General features: G+C 36.3%; 1 protein-coding gene across 3 annotated transcripts in view; it reads left to right on the top strand.

Annotated features, from left to right (window-relative positions):
* Positions 1-22549: 22549 nt before the first annotated feature.
* LOC133527248 (microtubule-associated protein futsch-like) overlaps positions 22550-24704 on the top strand; it is a 286179-nt gene continuing 284024 nt past the window's right edge. Inside the window, exon 1 of one of the 3 annotated variants that reach the window (XM_061864160.1) lies at positions 22550-22810. In XM_061864160.1, the coding sequence (XP_061720144.1) occupies positions 22570-22810 (241 nt within the window). In that variant the 5' untranslated portion in view covers positions 22550-22569. The remainder of the gene's footprint in view (positions 22811-24704) is intronic. The other 2 variants (XM_061864161.1, XM_061864164.1) reach the window with 2 other exon arrangements.

The following is a 24704-nucleotide window of genomic DNA, read 5'->3' as shown; positions in this document are numbered from 1 at the left end:
TTTATTGAAAATATATATTTTTACGTTATGCTTAAAGCTAGATGCGTGATGGTGTGGCAATGATGCAAACTTGCCTATTCTTTTTATTAGTTTTTTTTATTGTTCGAATTCCCTAGGTGAGCTTGAGTTTGCTCGTCTTACATTTATTTTATATGAACAAATTGAATAGTTGTTTATTCAAATAGTGATCAAATTATTGGTATAAAGAAAACGATATGATAAATAAATCAATAATAAATCTATATAATAGATTTATATACATAAATACCTTGTGATGTTAGGATAATTTTAATGTAACATGACGAGGGGAATTAAGATGATTTTTATAAGAAAAATAATGAAACCGTTTTGACGCGGCCTGAGACGTTATTTCAGGCTGCGAAAAACACTAATAATTGATGCAAATTTAGAGTTTTGATATAGTGTAGATATTTCATGCTGCTGAAAATAACTGAAACTTGTTAAAATTTCAAATCTCATATATTGTGTAGAGATTCATTCATAACGGCCTGAAACGATATTTAAGGCTGCTGATGGCGACTGAAACTCGTGATAAATTCCAATGTTTTGACATTGCGTAAGGTATCATTAGAAATGGCTTGAAACGATAATTCAATTCAATCAATTCAAATATACTTTATTCATGTAGGCCTAGCAACAAGCACTTATGAATAGTAAGACAGTATTACATATAATTATCTTAATCTAATTATCAGAGCAATTTATTGATGTTGTAAATATTATTCCATATATAATACTAATGAATATAATTCATAGATCAAATTTAATACTAAAACATTCACAAAATATAGTCATACAAAAAAAAAAATTATAAAAAATACTAGTCTAGATTGTTTCTAGAATAAATTCTAAATGTCAAACAAATATAATAAAAACAACAAAGGATATTTCAGGCTACTGAAAACGACTAAAACTTGATTTAAAATTAATATATTTTATATAGTGTAGAGTTTTATCAGAAAGGACCTGACATGTCGCTTCCTGAAAACTCTCAGGACTTGATGAAATTTAATAAATTGGCAGGGGTGATATTTCGGGCTGTTACAGCTTGTTGGAAATGCTAATATTATAGTTTTAATGGTATTAGAAATTAATAATAAAACTTAACTGAAATCAAGGTATCCTGTCGGCTGATAGAGCTCTTTTAAAAGAACAACGTGTTTTCTACCTAATCATATTTTAAGCATATGTTGCAAAATGCCGCATCGTAATGTTTTTGTAAGGACGATAAAAAATTTGAATGAACAATGATATTATCCGAACAAATCTAAGTTTCAGTGATGGACGCAAATGACGATAAGGTCAGCAATAATGGGCGCAGAGAGAAGCGCAGCTCCGATCATAATGTCGCGGAAGTGGACGTTAACGAATGTGAGATTCGGGAACGTCCAACGCCTAAATCATCTGCCATGCCAAGTGAGGGAGCGGAAGGGAGCCTGAAAGGTAGGCAAAGCCGCAAACACTTGCTGCATGATGAAGAGTATGATTGCGAGTTACGGTGTGAGAGAGCGCCACGTTCACGAACACCAAATTTGGGTCCAGACATGTCCCGTGCAGTTGAAGCATGTCGCCATAGACGCACGGGCGCGCAAGAAATTGCGGATGGTAGTGGAGTTCCTCTTATGAAGACAACTAGCATAATTATAAGCATCCGCGACATCATGTAAGTCCAATACGGTATGGACGCATGGAGAGAAAGAGGCACTATGTTTATAGTAGTAGTTCTGATGACGACTATCGTGTAACCTCTAAACATAAAAAGTTGTACTCTCACTCTCCATGCGTCAATCGTGTCGTAGATAGTAAGTAGACTACCTGAATGAATCTGGTGAAAATACTATAAGTAAATTTCTAATCATCGTAAAGATGTTGAAGAGATGAAGATTCTCGAGTTCGATCCAATATCGAAAGATCAAACCATTCCTACATGGCTTACAAAAGTAGAGGAGTGTGCTGAGACTTACGGGTGGGCAGAGAAAGAGATTATACATTTCACGCTTCTGAAACTTACAGGTCTTGCTAAATGTTGGTACCAGGGTCTCAGCACTAACCTATACACGTGGTCAGAGTGGAAAAGGAAGCTTGTAGAATTATTTCCAAGTCGTGATGATTACACGGAAGTTTTAATAACTATGCTGTCCAAGAAAGCTCGATATGGAGATTCACTTGAGCAATATTACTATGATAAACGTAATTAATTATTATTTTATTATTATCTTTATTTGTCTTGGGTGTTAAGTTAGTAAAAGTAAAAAAATAAAAACATACGATGATATTGGGACGATGACACTGAAAGTCCAAATGGAATGGGTCTGAGTAATCATCATGGCTAATAGTCTAGGATATAGGTAATTTAGATTAATTGATATTTTTTGTGAATATTGCACTATTGTTATAAAATAAATGCTTTCGATTAGGCTTTGTAGACGTTAATAAATTAAATTATAATTCAAATTAAGTTATGTGAGCTGTATACTTTATGAAACTGCTAGCTTAACAGTCTAGGCGTGATTCATTTATTTAGTATAGATTTCATGTTGACACTTGGAGAGACAGTACACCTCCAAATCTTATTAGTATTAGTACTCTGACATTGGGGACCTTTTACATCTCCAGATTTAATGTATTATTTACCATAGAGACAATATGTCTCTGTTTTACTGTAGTCATTATTTATTTTAAGATAATTATAATGTAATGTTTACCTAGGTATTGGCCGTTGTATTTGTAAATGTTGTTATATTTTTTTCATGTCACTACATGATGTTACTATAAATGTTGTATTGACTTGTAAAAGAGTCCTTGAGGTCTACTTGCAGATTTACTTTTAGAATTTTGAAATTCGTATTGCTTAGTTAAAATACTTTATTTTGTAATATACTGATATGAAACGAGTAAATCTACAATGTAACCTAATGGTAAATGTAGGTGAGCAAAGGGACTTGCTCTAGCAGGATGGCCGAGCTGTAAGGATACTGTTTAGTTTATATAGATATTTTGTCATTATAATACATTTTTCTAGATTAAATAAGCTAACTATAGTATTAAAAGTATTTGTAACGATCGATCACGTGAAGAGTCACGTGATCGATCCCTCCATCTTAAATATTGAACGAGCATTCGGGAGGTGACATTCGAACGATGACAGTCGAACGATGACAGTCGATGCAAAATTACAAGTGGTTACGTTGATTGTATTATTAGCAGGTCAGTACGTTTTGTTTTGTTAGAACTCGATACAATATAATTGCTTGTCTGAGCGACAAGCGTACTACTGTCGTGTGGTTAGTTAGATTGGAAGAGGTTATATTCATTGTGCCAAATAAATGTATTTTGATCACACCTACCGTTCTTTTAATATTATGGTTAGACCCCTTATAGTAGTGTGTACATATTTATGGCACTTTGTCCGTATCGATATTTAATACCTTGACTGTACCTACTCGTCCATACAAAAAGAGAAAATGTTTTTTCACTTCTAAATGTTTTCCATTCCCCATGATTTTTTAGTATATTATTGACACAATGATAAAAATGTGTTATTAGGTTTTCCTTTTTTTTTCTAAATTTTCAATACAGTCACGTCTGAAAATTCGATACAGATAAAGTGTCAAAAAGATGTATACACTGCCTTAATATATGGGCAGTAAGGTCGTGTATACATATTTTTGACACTTTGTCCGTATCGATATTTTCAGACGTGACTGTACAATTTTTTTAAATAAAAACCTAGAATATATTATTCTGAAGCAATCGACACCAAAATCAAAGTGATTAGTTAAGATTTAGTTAGTGAAAACCGTGGGAATTTCATAAAAAAAGCGTTATTTCGTTAGGATCGCGAAGCTATTCTTCCCTCTTAACTACTGAAAATAACTTATGTGTATTAATATACCTACAGCTTAGCGAGATTAGACTACAAATTCGTTTTGAATTCACACTTTGAAGGCGTAAACTCCGCAATAAAAGTGTGTACTGTACAACTTTTAATTTTTCACAGAAATGTATTTTTAGCTATATTACTGAAAACTGATTCGCTACCGCTACAGCCATCTTGACAGCATCAGCCTCGTTAACATAACGAAGCGGCTGGAGTTTTTATGCTGTTCTGCATACGTTTGTTTTATTAAAAACGGCCATACACAGATCACCTTAAATGTACATTTAAAACTCTGAAAACGACACCGTGTATTTAGATTTAGATTTCGAATTAGATTTCATTATTTCATGACTTTCGTCAAAAGTGTATTTATCTTCTCTGTCTGGAACCGCCCTTACACAAATCGATTTAGTCCCAATAGATATAGATAACTACTTTAAAACATAGTGAGATATTCTGATCCAGAGATATATTAATTACGGAAACGTTGTAACCAGGACCATGAGGTCCCAGCGCGCACGTTTTTTGCAGAAATCTTGAAGCGTCTGGTTGACGTAGCTGGTGACCGAAGAGCTGGCGGCTTCCTCGTATAACGTATCAGTATTGCGATACAACGAGAAAATGCCGCCAGCATCCTTGGTACAATGATCGTCAAACATTACATTATAAATTGAAAATAATAAAATTTATTGTGTCTCCAAATAGAGTCTTCATGTGCAAAGAAAAATGTGTCAAACAATTGAATATAAACCAACTTAACATTCATTTGGAATTGTCGTTAAAATGTGAAATAAAGATAAAAATATTACAAAAGAACAATATTTCATATTTAAAATACAATTACACTCAATTAAATAATTAATAAATAAAATACACAATACAATAATTATTATGTTATTACAAATTCAATTCCATTTACTCATTTACAGAGTACAGAGGGCTATCTAACAAAAGATTTCCATGACCAATAGCATCCCGGGTGATAGATTTATTGAGCTTCAAAGAGTTTACAATATTTACAAAATGTTTCTTATACCTAGAGTACATCAATCAAGGATCAAGGTCTATTGTGTCAGACGGGTAACTATGGAACCCTACACTGAGCATGGCTCGACATGCTCTTGGCCGATTTTTTTAACCTTAATGTGTGTGGTGGTCAAAAATCTTGTGTCAAAAACCTTTGCTGTATAAAGAGTATAAAATATCGTTTTCAAAAAATATGCAATATGATAACTAATATTTCGGAAAGGTCCGGTTCAGATTCTTACCATACACAGAGGTTAAGCAACTGACTGAGATATATTTGTTTATTGTCCTAATAGTGTAAAGTAATTGGGAATCAGCTGTAGTCGCACCGCATTGCGCTGGATCGATACGGCCGGTGCGAGAGTCACGCACGCCGCCCGGCGCCACACTGCCCGGCTGACTTCGCTAACTGGAAGGATTATACCAATCTTGACAGATTGACAGGTGACAGATATTCGAACGCATATTATCGAGGCTTCAAGCAACACCAGCGGTGGCAGCATGGTTCCATTTTTATCACTTGTCACTATGCCCGTCACTTTCGCGCTTACATACTTGTTAGAACATGACAGGCATGGTGACAAATGATAAAAAGCCGACCATCTTAGACGTACAGCTTCCGACACGTCGGAAGGGAGGAGCCCCGGCGATATCTTACCGTACAAATCGTTCTGCCATTTTTTGGGGGAAATGTGCACACAGTCGCATTTCTCACTCAGTACATATAAAACCGCAGCACCGCAATATGTAGCACGTCAAAAACTTTCGAGTCAAATGTTAAAACGCTAAAATGATTTTCAATTCGACCGCACATGGCATCTCTCATAATTTCTCCTGACCATTTGCATAGGCCGGCAGAGCGTGACTTGACGTTAAGGGGAGGTTAAGCTCGGGTTTCCTAGAATAGCGGTGCCGTCATATAGAGGCCGTCTCCGTATAAAAACTACTCCATATTTAGCTATATTATTTAATACGGTCAAATTGAAAATAATTGTAGCATTTTAACAATTGACTCGAATACGGATGCAATCGCACAGGCTAATTCAGACGTACGCTGATATCAGAATTATGTTTGAATGATGTTATTTAGTTATCGTCGCTCCCCGGATAACCTGTTATTATGACGGGCAAAGTTGAAGCACCAGACCTCAGGGCCCTCTTTCACCTATGCAATTGGGTACTTGACATATAAATATTATATGACATTATTACACAAATTGACTAAGTCCCACAGTAAGCTCAATAAGGCTTGTGTTGAGGGTACTTAGACAACGATATATATAATATATAAATATTAATAAATACTTAAATACATAGAAAACACCCATGACTCAGGAACAAATATCCATGCTCATCACACGAAAAATTGCCCTTACCAGGATTTGAACCCGGGACCATCAGCTTCGTAGGCAGGGTCACTACCCACTAAGCCAAACCGGTCGTCAACATATGTTGAATATTATATCAAAATTTAGGTAAACGGATAAAAAATCCATCCACTATAAACAAAAGTGGAATTTAAAAAGACATATTCCGATTATAAAAAGATACAAGGCACCAAAATCAAACAAAACTTTTTTTTACTTTTTAAAAGAAAAAAGAAAATGTTATCAGTCGATTCCTTGAATTTCTTACTTTTACTCTCACTTAGACGTAATAAGAGTGACAGAGAAAAATGCCCGCAATTGACGAACTTCGATTTTTGCGTTTATAGCCCAGAGCTGCCTTAAGACTCGATGATTCTTAATACCTCGCGCGTTCAATGATGGTTCCTATCACAGTTCATTTTTACGCAGCGGCTTACGTGAGCAACTGTCACGTAAAATGGATGTAGAGCTTCTAAAAAAAAACGCATATTTATTTATAAATGTGGTAAAAACTTATTTCTTATTAAATTGTATCTCTCCAAAAGCTACTTGGAGGAACATTCATAGGGACCATAATTCGATGCATCAGGTATATAGTTATGACGGTTTAAATTTAAATAAATAAAAATGTTCATATTTTAAAATTAAAAAACGAAAAAAATCACTCCATAACGAGGAATTTCAACGGGAGCATGCGTTCTCATCGCAACTCCCACTCTCTCTGCCTCTTTCTCTGTCTGCAGCAATGACAGTACTATCTGTGGCTGCGCCTTAACACTGGCGTGCGCGGGCGCCGATGAAACCGCGCGATTAGTCGGAACAGCGGATTAGCCTGACACCCGCTAATAGGAATTTATTGGAAAAATCATGTCTTCGAGCTAGCTGATACTTTAATCCAAGAAATTGAAAAACTCCTCCAGCAGTCGAACTTACATAATCCGCCGTCCCACCATTTTCGTCTGGGCAAAATATATAAAGATCAGGGTCAAGGGATGAATATTTTATCCATATTAAATTGTTAATCTGGTTTTATATATTTTGCCCACTAGGCTCAATCAAAAATTGTGTGAGGATTAAGAGGAAAGACTTCAAAAGTCTCCCAAGTCCTAATAAGTCTCAGCGGTGTGGGACAGAAAACATATAGTATATTGTAGTACTTCTTCTCGCATGGTTACTCTAAACTATTACTACTACAACAATCGGGATACTTCCAGGTACTCTGACCTAACCAGTTCATTACGATGCGTCCTCTTTGACGGCCTCAACCCAAGTGAACGAGTCTGTCCAACCCGTGTCCCCACCACTTGCTAAGACTACCGTGCTGCCAACAGTATAATGTTATTTTCCCAACTACCCCTGTATTAATAGAGGTAACATATATATATATATATATATATAGTCCTCCTCGCCGTATCCGACGACGGCGACTCCTTCAACTGCTTTTATTCGGAAACATGGAACGCTCTAATATGACTTGCAAAGCCAAATTACAGGGGTAACATAATAATGTTGTCACAGTATAATTATTATTTTACTGCTATCTTAAATGTAAACATAAATAAATCAAGACATTATTGTAGTGCTTTTTATCGCAACAATGTGTTCGTAAATGTACTATTGTACTGTAAAAGGGAATGCAGCCTAACTATGGTGGAGAATATAAACGTCGATGTAGATTCCTGATATTTTTTTTTCTTCAATCTGCAAGATTACAAATATCGACTACTCTTGATGGTTGCCACCTTCCGAATGCCCGTCTGTAGATTTTTATTCATCTGGCAGGGCGATAATTCTGAATTCAAATCTATGACTGTTGCCTTAACCTTTTCAACGCTTTTCCACACGTGTCAAGAAATGCCATGGACGCCAAAAAGTTAACGGGTGAAGAGCGAATATGAAGCTTAACTGACAGTAGGAAAGTCGCTTTGACAACGTCCGCCATAGCCTTTTTAATGGTCATTGGTGTCGCGGGCACGACAGACGATGACCGTTTTAGTGGTCTTTGGCGTAGAAAAGGTTAAAAAGACAACACATTACTAATAATTGCATTTCGAATATTGCCAAAGTCACTACATCTTATAAAACATAGTCCCCCGCTCCGTCTACCTGTATGTATGTTCGCGATAAACTTGAAAACTACTGAACGGCTTTTCATGCAGAGTTCACCTATCAATAGAGTGATTCTTTAATTTGTTAAGTTTTTGTGAAACCCGTACGAATCCGGGCGGGTCGCTAGTTTCAGATAATGTGTAAAACAGTTACCCCCTTATTCATAAACGTGTACTAAAGTTACGATGCCGCTGATCATCGTTTGTCCCTTTCCGACGTATTGGTAAGATGGAAATGGACAAACGATGATCAGCGGCATCGTAACTTTAGTACAAGTTTATGAATAAGGGGGTTAAAGTATACACAACGTCAATTTTAAACATAGGTATATAAACAATAAGACATATGCGAGCGGCGTCATTGCACGCCCCTAAAATCCCTTGGACGCTACTAAGGCCATTCACAAACTCTTGAGCGTAAATCGGTATAATAATAATAATAAATTTCTTTATTTAGATAACTAGGATCCATTGGGGTTAGGTACATAGTGACTTAAAATCTATTGTTAATATTTAAAAATAAATTAATTAATTAAATTGAAATTCACATATTATAAATAAATTAACTTAAAATTCACAATAAAATAACTAAATTAAATTAAAATTCAAAATTAAAATTCACGCAATTAAACTACCCATGATCATTTATTTATTAATATGTTTGTGCATGGGAGAATCAGGCTTTCCTACAAACATTTTCAGGATGCCGTTAGAGCTGCTCCGCATCCTATTCACTAGCGAGGCAGTTCTTTTGCGTACGATGGCGTGAAAACCGTCTGTGCGCGCCTCCGCAAACATTTTTGAAGCACTACAGAAGCGGGGCATAGAATTTCGCTGGAAATGTTGAGCTAACATTAACACATCGAAGCCTGAAGTCCATTGTGTGGATCAATAGCCCAATAACCGGGAGATGTGCCGTGACATAATACCGGGACAAATACGCTCGGCATATTGCCAGAACTTCGGACAAACTAATGGACATTAAGTTTCACAGTATTCAGTGTTATATGCACACACATTAGCCTTATTTGAAGCGCTGGTGGCCTAGCGGTAAGAGCGTGCGACTTGCAATCCGGAGGTCGCGGGTTCAAACCCCGGCTCGTACCAATGAGTTTTTCGGAATTTATGTACGAAATATCATTTGATATTTACCAGTCGCTTTTCGGTGAAGGAAAACATCGTGAGGAAACCGGACTAATCCCAACAAGGCCTAGTTTATCCTCTGGGTTGGAAGGTCAGATGGCAGTCGCTTTCGTAAAAACTAGTGCCTACGCCACATCTTGGGATTAGTTGTCAAGCGGACCCCAGGCTCTCATGAGCCGTGGCAAAATGCCGGGACAACGCGAGGAAGAAGAGACATTAGCCTTATTTAACGAGGTACCTAAGGAAAATTTCTATTTTTTTTCATAAAATTCCTTAATGTGTTATATTTCAATTATTGAAAATTAAGGTTAAGTTAAAAAGAAGTACAAGAGCAGTTCTGTACCCCTAGTGTAAATAATTTCGATTTCGAAACGTGACGTACGCGTTTGCGTTAAGTCTCATTTTGTATGGGTTTTTGAACAGCGCGCCAAGCGGGACGTTTTGGAAAGTCAAAAATCTCATACAAAATGACACTTAACGCAAACGCGTACGTCACGTTTAGCTGTCGAAAATATTTACACTAGGGGTACTGAAATCCATTTACAGGATGGCCTGATACGTTAATAATAGTTATTTGTTTTAACGATATTGTTGGACAATATTGTTGTTTAACCTTGTAAAAACAAGCGAAGGATTCCAACATTGAACCACGAGAAATTTTTTACACAATTTTCTATCGTGGCTGAATGCCGGGTGCCTTCGATGCCCAACTTGTCAACGAATGACAATATGGCGGCCGAATGATTGAAAAAGTCACCGTATAAAATAATTATTTCGCTTAAAATTTAGTTTTTTCTGCGCAAGTGTGATGAAAAACATTGTGTGTAACTCCGGGGGTAAGAATCCAATCCAGCCTGTTTTTTTTTTTTTTCTTTATAGGACATCATTACACAAATTGACTAAGTCCCACAGTAAGCTCAATAAGGCTTGTGTTGAGGGTACTTAGACAACGATATATATAATATATAAATATTTATAAATACTTAAATAGATAGAAAACACCCATGACTCAGGAACAAATATCCATGCTCATCACACGAATACATGCCCTTACCAGGATTTGAACCCGGGACCATCAGCTTCGTAGGCAGGGTCACTACCCACTAGGCCAGACCGGTCGTCACCGGTTTACTTACCCCCCTTGTTGCACAATATACTATTCTCTTGCATTTATAAGTTTGGATTCGTAGAAGTTTGAAATCTTGGTAATGGTTGTAAGATGTCACAGTCGTACATTACTTTATTAAGCCTGAAATATAACATGTCGGTCCATGATAGTCGCAAGTTGAGTGGGACTGACGGCCTTGGCCCGGTGCCAATGGCTTCTCTTCGACCCGTGCCTTGATCGCCTCAGGGACAACGGATGCTAGGACACTATTATCGTATACAGTGCAAGCGTGTAGTAATTTTTTATATAGCCGCAAACTTAAACTAGACGGAGGTTTTAGTGCAATAAAACGATTACGTTTGTTTTATTTAATTAGTCTTCAAATTTGAAATTTTGAGCGGCAAAGTATTTCGTACATCCTAGTCACTTGAGACAATTGTGACGTCGTGTCATTAAATGCGATGTTTTGAGTTAAAATAAAGTAGTGATACATTGCTTGTTGAATTATTTATGTGGAAAATAAAATTTATTATATTTATTTTTCCTACTCCTCTACTGTTATCTGTCATTTATGCATTCATTAACACGAATATAAGAACATACATAAAAGATTTCAAGAAAAGTCTATATTGTCTATTCCTCATAAAAGCTCTTGTGCTTTTATAAGCTATAACGTTACTGCGATTAATGGCTACCAACCTAACAAAACCAAAACGAATACAGTTTTAAACTAAGTGCATTGCTGCTAACTTACAAAATATTCATTTGGTTGCATAGTAAAAATAATTACTTCATAAGTCAGAAACACGCATGTGACACCCGTAATATAGCAACACCCATAGACTACGAAGACCGCTTAGCGTTGCTTGTTAGTCTCCGTAGGCTACGGTGGCCAAAATTGAGAAAAAACTGTCCAAAAAATTGATTTACCAAGTAGCAAGTACCAGGGCCTCATGAGTTACGAGAAGGTGTCGCCGACCGGCCGGCCGCGGCCCGGGGCGGGCCGGGCGCGTAACAAGGTATGCTCGCGCGTCTTGGCTATATACTTTTGCTGTAATATGTTTACCTAAATTAAGATTTATTTTTGTTGACTCGTAGGAAAAATATTGTATGCAACGTTGTATAAGTAGGTCAAAAAATTCTCGTGGCGTATTCCTTTACAATGTTCGCCTACGCCTTCGGCTCCGGCTCACATTGTAACTCACGCCACTCGCCTTTTTTGACCCTTCTTATACAACTGTTGCATAAAATACTATAATCGTATGATCGCTAAATCGCTATATAATTTTTTTTATACTACGTCGGTGGCAAACAAGCATACAGCCTGCCTGATGGTAAGCAGTCTCCGAAGCCTATGTACACCTGCAACTCCAGAGGAGTTACATGCGCGTTGCCGACCCTAACCCCACCCCCCTCGTTGAGCTCTGGCAACCTTACTCACCGGCAGGAACACAACACTATGAATAGGGTCAAGTGTTATTTGGCTGCGGTTTTCTGTAAGGTGGAGGTTGGGCGGGAGGAGGAGCAGTTGGGCTCTGCTCTAGATCTGGAATGACATCTGCTGTGCTGTGCCCTACCAGACAAGGCGAGATGACATTCACATTGCCCATACCTCTCTTTTGGACGTAGTTTAAGGACATACCCGGGTCCACGTAGATATAAAGATATTTGTCTAGGTCGCTTACAGTATTAGTGAAACTTTAACTAATTAGGTACTATAATTTTACATCTAGCTCCTTCACCCATCGGGCTGCGTTTTCATCAGGGAGGAGCAAGGCCAAAGTATCTCCAGGGTATTTTCTCTTTGGGCAGTCGTAGATGATATGGTGCATGGATGTAGTGCATTGGTGACTCTCTCCAGCCACACTTGGACATGTACTCTTCGCAAAGTCCATTCAGCTGGCACCACTCTCGTCTGGGGGCCGAGAAGCCGAATGGCTTTTGCGTGGGGTCATAGTTGGATGCAGTGGCCTTTGGTGGATTTAACTTCCATTCGCCAATTTATTATAAAACCTATGAAAGTGTGTTCATTAAAGTCGAAACTAACTACCTTTTGGTGATGCGGCAGTATGAAACATACACGCTGTATAGTAAAGGTGTGAACATTCACCGACAAAAATGGATTAAAACGAAAAGCCTCATTTATTAACATTTAATCAGTAGTTTTGACCAGGGATCGGAAACCGGTGTTTTTTATTTATTTATTTAATCTTTATTGCACAAAAGAAAACCTTATAGTACAAAAGGCGGACTTAATGCCATGAGGCATTCTCTACCAGTCTACCTTCTCCTAGTCTACCTTTGTATGGGAACGAAACGATTTTTTGTATGGGAACGAAAACGGAATTTATTTGTTCTTTGTTAATTATTTCATTTCTAATTGCGCAATCTAATAATACGAAGTCGTATCTAAAAACACAACCGAATCCTATATTTGGAGTATAAAATAAGCCGAAATATATGTTTATTTCAGAGTTTTTCCAAAAAACCGGTCCCGATCCCTGGTTTTGACGTCAAGTTGGAAAGAACAGTATGCTAACTAACTCATCCACATATAGATCGTGTCATTTACGAAGACGTGTGCCTTGACTTGTATTGCCATGTTATTCAATGTTAGATTTGATAAATCTGCGCGTCATCGTGGATGACACGAACTATAGTCTGTTAAAGTTACAAAAATTAAGAAAAATATCACAGGAAACTTTCCTTTTGAAAATGGAAAATTTTAGTTATTATTAGTTCCCGATTCGCCGGATTCATGTTTCGCTGGACTCTTTTTTCGTCAGATTTTTGTTTCATCGGAATGCAATTAAAATCGGTTAGGTAAAGAAAGCGTGTGGTTACATTTTATTATTGTATGAATTATTATTCCATTGTTCCACAATTCCACAATAGGACATGACTACAATTAGCTAGACATCGTTTCAATTCATATTATCAAGGAAACAGCGTAATTGTATTTAATAAATACGTAAAGCCGCGATATTTTAAAAGCGATGTCCAAGGGCAAGTCACCAGGATACGACGGTCTAAGTATTGAGCACATTCTCCATGCAGGACCGTGGATTGTTACTAGGCTATGCAACCTGTTTAATATGTGTATACGCTATAATTTTTTGCCGGATGCACTTATGAAGACGGTTGTAGTACCTATTGTTAAGAACAAAACCGGGAACCTGGGATCTGCCAGCAATTATCGTCCAATATCTCTAGGTACAGTGGTCGGTAAAGTGTTTGAGCGGCTGCTGCAACCTTTGATTCAGGAGGGGTGTATTATAGATGACGCTCAGTTTGGTTTTCGTCCTGGTCTCTCAACGGATTCAGCCATAATGAGCCTAAAGCATACGGTCAACTATTACACCACACGAGAAACATCAGTGTATGCATGTTTTCTCGACCTAAGTAAGGCTTTTGACTTGGTAAATTATAACTTACTGTGGAGTAAACTTAGGAACACTACAGTTCCTACAGAGGTCACCAATCTGTTGAGATACTGGTACGAAAACCAAACGAACTACGTAAAATGGGGCGAAGCGACTTATAACGAGTATAGGTTAGAATGCGGTGTTCGCCAAGGGGGAATAACCTCTCCGGACCTTTTCAACCTCTACGTAAATGACCTGATTGTGGGGTTGAGGAGTACCAGAGTCGGATGTCACATAGGTGGCGTCTGCGTTAATAGTTTAAGCTATGCGGATGACATGGTGCTCCTCAGCCCCTCGGCTGAGGGCCTCAGGAGGTTGCTTCATTTCTGTGAGAAATATGCGATCTCTCACGGAATGAAGTATAATAGCTCTAAAACTGAATACCTTGTATTTAGAACGGGAAAGGGTCCGGAGAGGATACTTGACGTGTTTTTAAACGGGTTACCTGTTCGAAGGGTGCAGCAGTTTAAATACCTCGGACATATCTTAACCGAAAACCTGAAGGACGACAAAGACATCGAGCGAGAGAGAAGAGCCTTATCAGTAAGGTGCAACATGCTCGCGCGCAGGTTTGGCAGATGCTCTGACGAGGTCAAAGTGACCCTTTTTAGAGCATACTGTCAAAGCTTTTACACAGGGCAACTTTGGACCAACTTCACCAGGAAAGCAATTAACACCCTAAGGGTTCAATATAACGACGCCTTCAGAATCCTGATGAAGTTGCCAAGGTGGTGTAGTGCGTCGAGTATGTTTGCGGAAGCTCGTGTCCCCGATTTCTTTGCCGTAATTCGGTCTAGAGTGGCGTCCTTTTGGAGTAGGCTGCGCAGCTCTGAGAACTGTATCCTAGCCACGATTAGTGAAGATTTGCACAGTCCAATCTGTAGGTTTTGGCTGTCTCTGCATCAGGATGCGAACCGAAAGTAGTTATTTTATTTTATTTTATTTTATTTATTCGAAATTGTAATTACTTTACTTTTTACACTTTTGTGCCATTTTAAATTGTGAATTCTATGTATAACGTTATTTTATATGGGTGCTTGCCTGAAATAAAATCAATTTATTTATTTATTTTATTTTATTTCCATAGTTTTGTTTGATTTTCTGTAACTGAAAAATTGCGGCGAAACAAGAATGCGGCGAAACAAGAATCCGGCGAATCGGGAACTAATAATATTTGTGAGGTGTTTCCGACAGTTTTCCATGTAAAATTTTGCAATCTTGGTAACTTTCGTAATCGAGTAAAAGTCAAGTTTAATTTCGATTTAAGTCCAAGATTCCGTGAAATATGCCAAACAATATTAACGTCGTCGCAAACTTGGCAGATATTCCGAGAAATGAGAACAACATATTTACCTATGCCAAGAACGAACAAATTTTATTTGGTAAAAAAATGACCAAAATTAAGTGATATTTTTACCGTCGTGAGGAATCATTTTAGTTACCTATCAATTTTGACATGTCGTTTAATTATCGATCTTTTAAAGATTTTTCCAAGATCTTAAACTAGTCTTAATAATTCTTCGTATCAGGCCGTAAGTCCTTAAATATTAATTCAAATATTAATTAGCTTAATATAAGAGGCTTCTGAAAATTCTTCTTAAAGCCTAGCAGAAAGTCCTTACATATCTCGAAAACAATTGAATTTAACCTCAAGCCATTAATCAAGTGCTCTCTAGACATTTTACGAAGACCTAGCAACCTGAAAACAGCTCTATTTCTGTTCAAAGCCTTACTTTATCCACATAAGCCTACACGTAGCTAATCCGCCTTCTGTGACAGGGTAGCAGGCAGCCACGAAGCGGCATTCGGCTTTTTATTTACATAGCTTTTTATCATCTTAGTTATTTCTTTATTATACCTAGAGTAACTATCCACTAAGTCCTGAATGGCCTTGGGTTGATTAATTATTCTATTATTCATACTTTAAAATATTGTATTCGTCTATTAATAACTTGAAATACTTTTAAGTTAATAATTAACTAGGTACCAAGTTTTTAATTCTTATTATTAAGTTTACCATATCTATAATAGTTCAATGTTTTTTTTAGAACAATAATAACTGCATCAATAAATTGCTCTGATATTTAGATTAAGATGATATTTGTAAAATTTGACGATTTAAAAGTGCTTGTTGCTAGGCCTATTTGAATAAAGAATATTTTGACTTTGACTTTGACTTTAATCTTTTCACGGTCCAACGTCATGAAATGTTAAAACTAAAAGTAATAAGACAAATTACTTTTTTAACGCAGGTTTTGCGTAATCTGTTTTTGACCATATTGGCAAAGAAATAAGTGTTATATTTGTCTAATTCAGATGAATAGGTGCAAATCATGTTTTTGCTTAGCAATGTTATGTCTGAATGGGCACAGAATTGAATTTGACTTGTGAATCCAATACACTGTTGCTTCCATATACACAGTGCTGTAGATACAATGAAGTTACTGTAGGAAATCATATATTGGATTGATATAACTCTAAAAATAAATACATAAACAAATATTATAGGACATTATTACACAAATTGACTAAGTCCCACAGTAAACTCTATAAGGCTTGTGTTGAGGGTACTTAGACAACGATATATATAATATACAAATATTTATAAATACTTAAATACATAGAAAACACCCATGACTCAGGAAAAAATATCCATGCTCATCACACGAATAAATGCCCTTACCAGAATTTGAACCCGGGACCATCGGCTTCGTAGGCAGGGTCATTACCCACTAGGCCAAACTGGTCGTCAAATTTATGAAAGAAGTATTGTTTTTGTAATTATTTCTAGTTAGAATCCTAACAGTCCAGTAAAGGTGTTAAAAATATGCTTTCCTGATATTCGAAAAACTGCCACTTTTGCTCTGCATGGAGGGAGTAAAACCCACTTTGTGTTCTTTTTTATTTTATTTTATTCATGTTTCAAAAGCAAACAGACAATTTAATTTTGATCCTTCTTGGCTGCATGCCATATTGCTAAGGCAACCCTATATGTACTTGAAATATTTATTTATTTATTTATACCCAAGAGAGTAAAAACATATGTTATGAATGTTTACTCTCATCTATTTATATATATCATATAGATGTATCCCCTTTTGTCTACAGGAAATAAAATATTTCGTATTTAAACTTTTGATCCATCACCTAATTAGCTGTTTAGTAAAAGACTAACTTTGCACCATTAATGGTGACATAGCCTAACTTTGTCATTAAAAATGCAATGCTGCGTTGTTATGACTCTATTCTCTACCTTTATCGACGGAAAGCGCTCACCAAACAGTAACTATAAATAAAAATAAATAAATAAATATTATAGGACATTATTACACAAATTGACTAAATCGCACAGTAAGCTCAATAAGGCTTGTGTTGAGGGTACTTAGACAACGACATATATAATATAAATAAATAAATATAATAGGACATTATTACACAAATTGACTAACTCCCACAGTAAGCTCAACAAGGCTTGTGTTGAGGGTACTTAGACAACGATATATATAATATATAAATATTTATAAATACTTAAATATATATAAAACACCCATGACTCAGGAACAAATATCCATGCTCATCACACGAATAAATGCCCTTACCAGGATTTGAACCCGGGACCATCGGGTTCATAGGCAGGGTCACAACCCACTAGGCCAGATCGGTCGTCAAAGTCGGTCGGTCGTTAAATATTTATAAATATATAAATATTTATAAAAACTTAAATACATAGAACTATGAGAGTGGAGACCAATTATTACTGATCATTGAATTAATCCGACTGCGGTTGACATGGAATAGAACAATGTTGCCAGTTCACGTCCCTGGAGGACGTAGTGAACGTAGGAGCAGTGCTAAAGTAACACTTAGATATCTATACTACGAGTATATACAGCGTGGAAAATAATAATGGGCCCTTTAGGGCTAAGATGGTCGGCTCTTTATCATTTGTCACCATGCCTGTCACGTTCTAACAAGTATGTAAGTGCGAAAGTAACGGGCATAGTGACAAGCGATAAAAATGGAACCATGATGCCACCACTGGAGGGAAAATGCATTAACACCATCTCATATTACTTAAAGAAAACATTTTTTTAAGAAATAAAACTATATTCAAAGATTTTTTGAAATTAGCTTGTCTCGCCCGGTAGTCGAACCGACTAAAATTTTTAAAAATATAGATATCTACACTATATACAGCGTGGAAAATAATAATGGTTCCTGGAGGGAAAATGTATTAACACCATCTCATTTTACTTAAAGAAAACATTTTTTTTTTAAGAAATAAAACTATATTCAAAGATTTTTTGAAATTAGCTTGTCTCGCCCGGTAATCGTACCGACTAAAAATTTTAAAAATATAGATATCTACACTATATACAGCGTGGAAAATAATAATGGGTCCTGGAGGGAAAATGCATTAACACCATCTCATTTTACTTAAGGACAACATTTTTTTTAAGAAATAAAACTATATTCAAAGATTTTTTTGTAATTAGCTTGTCTCGCCCGGTAATTGAACCGACTAAAAATTTTAAAAATACACATTATTCGATTTTATGGATATTTTGTACGACAGATACATGTAAGATCGAATGGTTCTTGGATTTTTTTTAAATATTAACTGTATTGACTAGTTTTTAAATCTCTGAATGCAGTTTGTTATAAAAAAATGTTCCCTTTCTGTAAAATTAGTTAACAACCGCCTGAGACAAAAGTGCATGTACGTACCCTACTAATTCAAGTTCGAAAAAAAAAACTTTGAAAGGCTTTATCTCGGAAACTATTAGGTCTAATAGGCCACCAAGGAAAACTGAGGGAAATAATTAGTGTATAAGCGAATTTTGGCATAGTTGTAGGTAAAAGTGCTTTATACAACATACTGAAAGTACTGATGGATGGGGGTGGCGCTGACGGGTAGGGTCGTGGCGCTAACGAAAAACTAAAAAAACCAGCCAAGAGCATGTCGGGCTATGCTCAGAGTAGGGTTCCGTAGTTACTCTTCCGTCACAATAAGCTAAACTGGAGCTTAAAGTATGGTAGAACCAAGGTATGAACTGTGGGTGTACGTCTTTTTACTATGAAGGGTAAACTTTTTCCGGTAACTCAAAATCAGCTAAACTGATCATATCCGCTATAGTTTTCATTTAATGTCTTTCTTAAGCTCTATTTCAAGATTTTTTTCATATTTTTTGGACCTATGGTTCAAAAGTTAGAGGGGGGAACACATTTTTTTTTCTTTCGGAGCAATTATCTCCGAATATATTCACTTTATCAAGAAATGTTTGTTGAAGACCCCTATTAGTTTTGAAAGACCTTTCCAACGACATCCCACACTGTAGGGTTAAAGCAATAAAAAAATTCACCCCCACTTTACGTGTAGGGGAGGTACCCTAAAAGAAATTAAATTTTTAGATTTTATTGTACGACTTTGTCCGCTTTATTGATTTATATATCCATGTCAAATTTCAGCTTTCTAGCACTAACGACCACGGAGCAAAGCCTTGGACAGACAGACGGACATGGCGAAACTATAAGGGTTCCTAGTTGACTACGGAACTCTAAAAAGGGGCCTGTGAATTGATTGTAATTAACTTTCCCCCTTTAATATTGTTTTAAATATTGATCCTAGAGAAAAGTCCTATTGATCCTAGAAAACATAATAATATTACAATTTATCCAAGCACGTTCAATATTTATTTAATGATTTGTATTTATATATTCTTTTACGGAGTAAAGTTCCTTTTCCAACACAAGGTTCCTCAGTCTGCGTCTAAACGTTTCGACTGAGAGAGGGGTCCAAACTGTAATTATATACCTACGACTCAGAGCTAAGGGACCAATTAGAACTGATGATTGAATTAATACAACTGCGTTTGGAATTGAACAAGGTTGGGAGTTCAAGTCCCAGGAGGTAGACAGAATTTAGGAGAGCCGAGTAAGGATCTCACTATGTTTTGAACTATCTGGCCAATTCCAACAATACAATGCGATAATGATCTATCATGGATCTGAGATCATTCCAATATAAGACGGTTCCAATCTCCTTTAGAGGACCTGCTGAATTGCGGATTCTGTCAACCTTCAACCAAAAACGACACTTTTAATTTACAATTGAACCCTGTATTATTAACAAATAAAACATTTTTCATTTTTTTTTTCATTTCATTTTCATTTAAATTTATTTAAACCTTTTTGCACAAATACAACAGTGTACAAATTGCGGACTTAATGTCACCTATAGAGCCAAACAGAGACACGTACAATTGTGCAGAGAGAAAAAAAAACAATGAATTAAAAATTCATTCACTCCAATATGATACTGTTCTGTCTTTCTCTTTAGACACGACAACAACTCCGACACCTACTCTCATATTAAGGAAGCGTTCACCGATATCTCAAACTGGTTACAGGAACACAACCTATTAATAAATACAGCCAAAACAAAAATAATACAATTTAGACCCTATCAAAAAAGACCTACCGATTTGACGCCACTTTTGTGTGATCTAAGCATACAAGAAGACTCTCAATGCACCCTATTAGGAGTCACTATAGACTGCCACCTTGACTGGAAAAAACATATATCCAAAATAAAATCCAAATTTTCTTCCTTCATTTTTGCATTGTACCTTTTAAAGTCGATCACCAATACTGAGTGCGCCTTGTCTACATACCATTCCTACGCTCAAGCCTAGTTACGATCTACTTATACAAAATGTCTCCGTATATTAACAAACATACAACAAACAGACAGCTGCAAACCATATTTCACAAGCCTTAAAATCTTGACTCTACCCGGCCTATACATATTAGAAATCTCAATTTTTGTCAGAAAAAATACCGAACTATTTAAATACTGTAAAAGCGCACGCCAAAATAATAAACTCATCCCCCCGGAACCAATCTTAGAAATGTACAAAAAAGGCCCGTATTTCAGGGCAATACAGGTGTACAGTCAAGGTATTAAATATAGACACTGACAAAGTGCCAAAAATATGTACACACTACATTATTGTATAGGCAATAAGGTCGTGTATATATATTTTTGGCACTTTGTCCGTGTCGATATTTAATACCTTGACTGTACAACAAACTGCCCAACACAATTAGAAACATAAAACAATTAAACCCGTTCATTTCAAAACTAAAATCCTTTTTAATAGAGAAAGCATATTACTCTACCCAAGAATTTATGGGAGATAATTTTATATAATAAGAAATATTAATTATAAGTAGTACTAGTAGGTATATATAACATAAATATACACAACAAACTAACTTTGATCTCCTCCATAGGTTAAGTAAAATAATAATTATAATATATTATACTTATGTGTATTTAAAAATAATGTTCATAAATGGGTACTACTATATTTAATAACTTTAGTCCTAGCTAGCTATAAGAATACTTGCAATACCCTTTTCAGGGTGCCATGTGTTTCTATAATTTAAATGTAATAACTATGTACTATGGCTCGCAATAAACGATTTCTGATTTCTGATTTCTGAAATTACAATTATTTCGCACATCATTAAATTAATATTACACATACATTCACGCATGATCATTTGATTGTATTATTACATTATTTCCTTATATAAACGAAGCACGGTAATATTTTAATTTACTGACTTTTTCAAAATATTCATTAAGATTATAAAAAACATCCATTAATTAAAAACAGCTTCAGGTGTTTTTTAAATTGACCTACATTGTCCAGATCTTTGATAGAGTTTGGGAGTTTATATTTAAATTAAATTATAATATCCGACACATCTTAGAACATTTTTTTTTCAAGCATACGTCTGCGAACGATACTGCAAATATTTAACGAGAAATTTAAAAACTTTCGCCTACCAGGGCCGCAAAAATCTTCTGCTCCGTCCTCCTCCTGGTCCGGGTAGGCTTCTGTAGCTCAGTTAGTTAAGTCGCGGGTTCAACTCCTGCCGGAAGCGTATTATTTCTATTTTCCCTTTAAATATAAAATCTTAGAACGTGTAAAACATTCATAACGTAATGTAGTTATTTAAACCCGCGTATTTTCAGATTTTCCTGTTTTTCTTGAAAATCGTCCTTGTTATGATGATTTATTTCCATGATGAATAAGCGGATAAAAGTCCATTAATTTACTTTTTTTAAAGGCTACTAAAAGGGGTAACTTTTTAAGAAAATTTTCAGGAAACTAAAAAAAAATGTTTTTAAGAATATAAATGATTATGGCTGGTATTAAGGCTGATCCTTTGCATAATGCACCAGGACACGTTACATATGATTATATCATTATCGATTGCCGAACAGCTGAGAGCTGAGGTTACTTCGTCTGTTTAGACGCAATGCAGATCACGTGTGCGCCGGCAACCGGCATCTACACGCCCTGTAAACTCCCCCATCCCTCTCAAACTTGAAGATTTTCCGTAATGGTGAGAAGGAGGGAAGTTAAGGGTTGAGACGCCGACGCGTCTGCGTAAAGATACGGTCGATTTTGGTTCAATGCGCGCGCACGACGGTCCGCGAGTTTCACAAATATCATTCCGGTCGGAGTGGTCGAGCGGCCCGGTCGTCCGCTTGGCCGGTATGGAGCACGACGAGGAGCGCTCCCTGTCGCTGGGCACCGAGGTGTCGGCCTCGGTCCCGCCGCCGAGCCCCCTGACTGGGTGCTACCTACTCGCGGTTATCGGAGAACCTCACACACACGAGCATAAGGAGATTATACTGCAGAGGCTTGTCAAAGGTAAGTGTCAGAGTGACAGACGTCAGTGATGTGATTTTGGTGATAGTGTCAGAAAATTCTGTGTTTTTCACTTGTTTTAACGAAACAGAATTGTTCAGGACCACTTGCGGAATTTTCTAGGCATTTTTTTTTAAATTATTATTACGTCATTAATGCATTCAAATGCACTATATAAATTTTATTGTGTTGATCGGAGAGCCAATTTGTGTTGTTCGAACTCATTGTGTTTTTACACCTTGTGCGGTAAGAAGTTTCTACAAAGTTTTTTTGCGTAATTATTGATGACTGACTTTATATATAGACCTGTTTGTTTATTCATTCATGAAGGAAATTGCTTTTTATCTGAAGACATAATTATAATGAAATATTATCAAGTAAGAGCGGAATTCCGTAAAATATAGATAAATCGATAAGAGAAAATTAATTCATTTTGATAAATCGCTACTTACACATAAAAACCGTTGTTAAACCGAATAACAATATTATTTAGTGGCTAATTAAACTACATAATTATTAGGTTAGTGTTCTGAATGTTGATTCTTATTGTATATTAATTATGATATTTATAATACACAATATAATACAATGAAGGTTAAAGTGTCATGTTTAAGATTACATAATTTTTGCAATATTTAAGCATTTAGTATAATTACTTAAATTAATTTATTTTCAAGGAATATATTATTCATATAAAGTTTCTCCTAATATCCGCCTTCCTAAACGTAGTATTAAAAGTAGGATTAAAAGTCCGATCATGCAACTCTGTATATAATTTGCAATGACAAGGTGTGGCAATATCATGATTCATGTCAATTTTTTTATTAAAATATGAATTTTATAATGTCAGTCCAGTTTGTTCTGTTCAAATCAATGAAAATTTAGCTTAGACAGACTCAACTAGCAATGCAACTCGTCAAACGAAAAACTATCCAACTATCTCAGCGAGATGACTAGCTGCTCGTAAAACTACAGCGGGCCTACCGCAAACACTGAAGTTCGCAAATTGCAGGCATATTTCTCTTTAATTACGCCTCAATTGGAGTAAAAGAAAAAGATGCTCGCAATTAGCGAACTGCGGTGTTCGAGGTAGGCCCTCAGTTTCTTGCAGTGTCAAAATGCCTACAGTTGCAGTCAACATCAGTAAATTGGCCGATTAACCCCCGAACGGTCAGTTGAACACTGAACAGCTTGACAGCTGAGTGATGTTTCAAAATGGCCGACATAACAGCGGCCGCGCCGGTTCGCCGGCCGGCTTTTCGGGATTTTCCGACAGTGAAACGATTTGCACTTTTACACGTAGTTTAATTAAATTTGCGTACAATATGTTTAAAAATAATATGTTATATAACTGAATAAATAAAAAAATATAGAGAGAGTCGGGAAAAGGTTGGTTTCTAGCAAAGAAGCGATTCAGTTCAGGCGTTATGGTTTTGTGTATTTCGAAAATCCGGTTGAATTTAAAAATGGCGAAATCGTCTCGCGAATATTTTTTTGGTTATTAATATTGTTTAAAGTGTAATATTGATGTTTTTTAAAATGAAATGAACTAACTTTGAAGTGTGCAGCAAATGAAGAATTAGTCTCGAAACGCAGTTAACCATTCTTTAAGTCAACACCCGGCAATCCATCTTGGTTATTTGTAAAGACCAGCTATCACTTTACTAAAATCAACTAAAGAACAACGTCATGCTCAACGAGCACACTTTTTGATGGACGCAATTTTTTTTAAAGAATGAATGAGTATATTTCCTTAAGTAGTGAAAGGAGCAAAAAGTGATGATTTGGGATTAATGACAGCTGACAGACAGTAGAAATAGTCGTCGCTATAGCAACCCATTTTCCTGCTGGTATTGTATTGTAGCACGGGTGTCGGGCAGGTTTCCGTAACTTGACG

This window comes from Cydia pomonella, chromosome 17 (assembly GCF_033807575.1).
Source record: "Cydia pomonella isolate Wapato2018A chromosome 17, ilCydPomo1, whole genome shotgun sequence".
Taxonomy (NCBI): domain Eukaryota; kingdom Metazoa; phylum Arthropoda; class Insecta; order Lepidoptera; family Tortricidae; genus Cydia; species Cydia pomonella.
The sequence above is the reverse complement of the archived record's forward strand: the minus strand, read 5'-3'. Positions and strand labels throughout refer to the sequence as shown.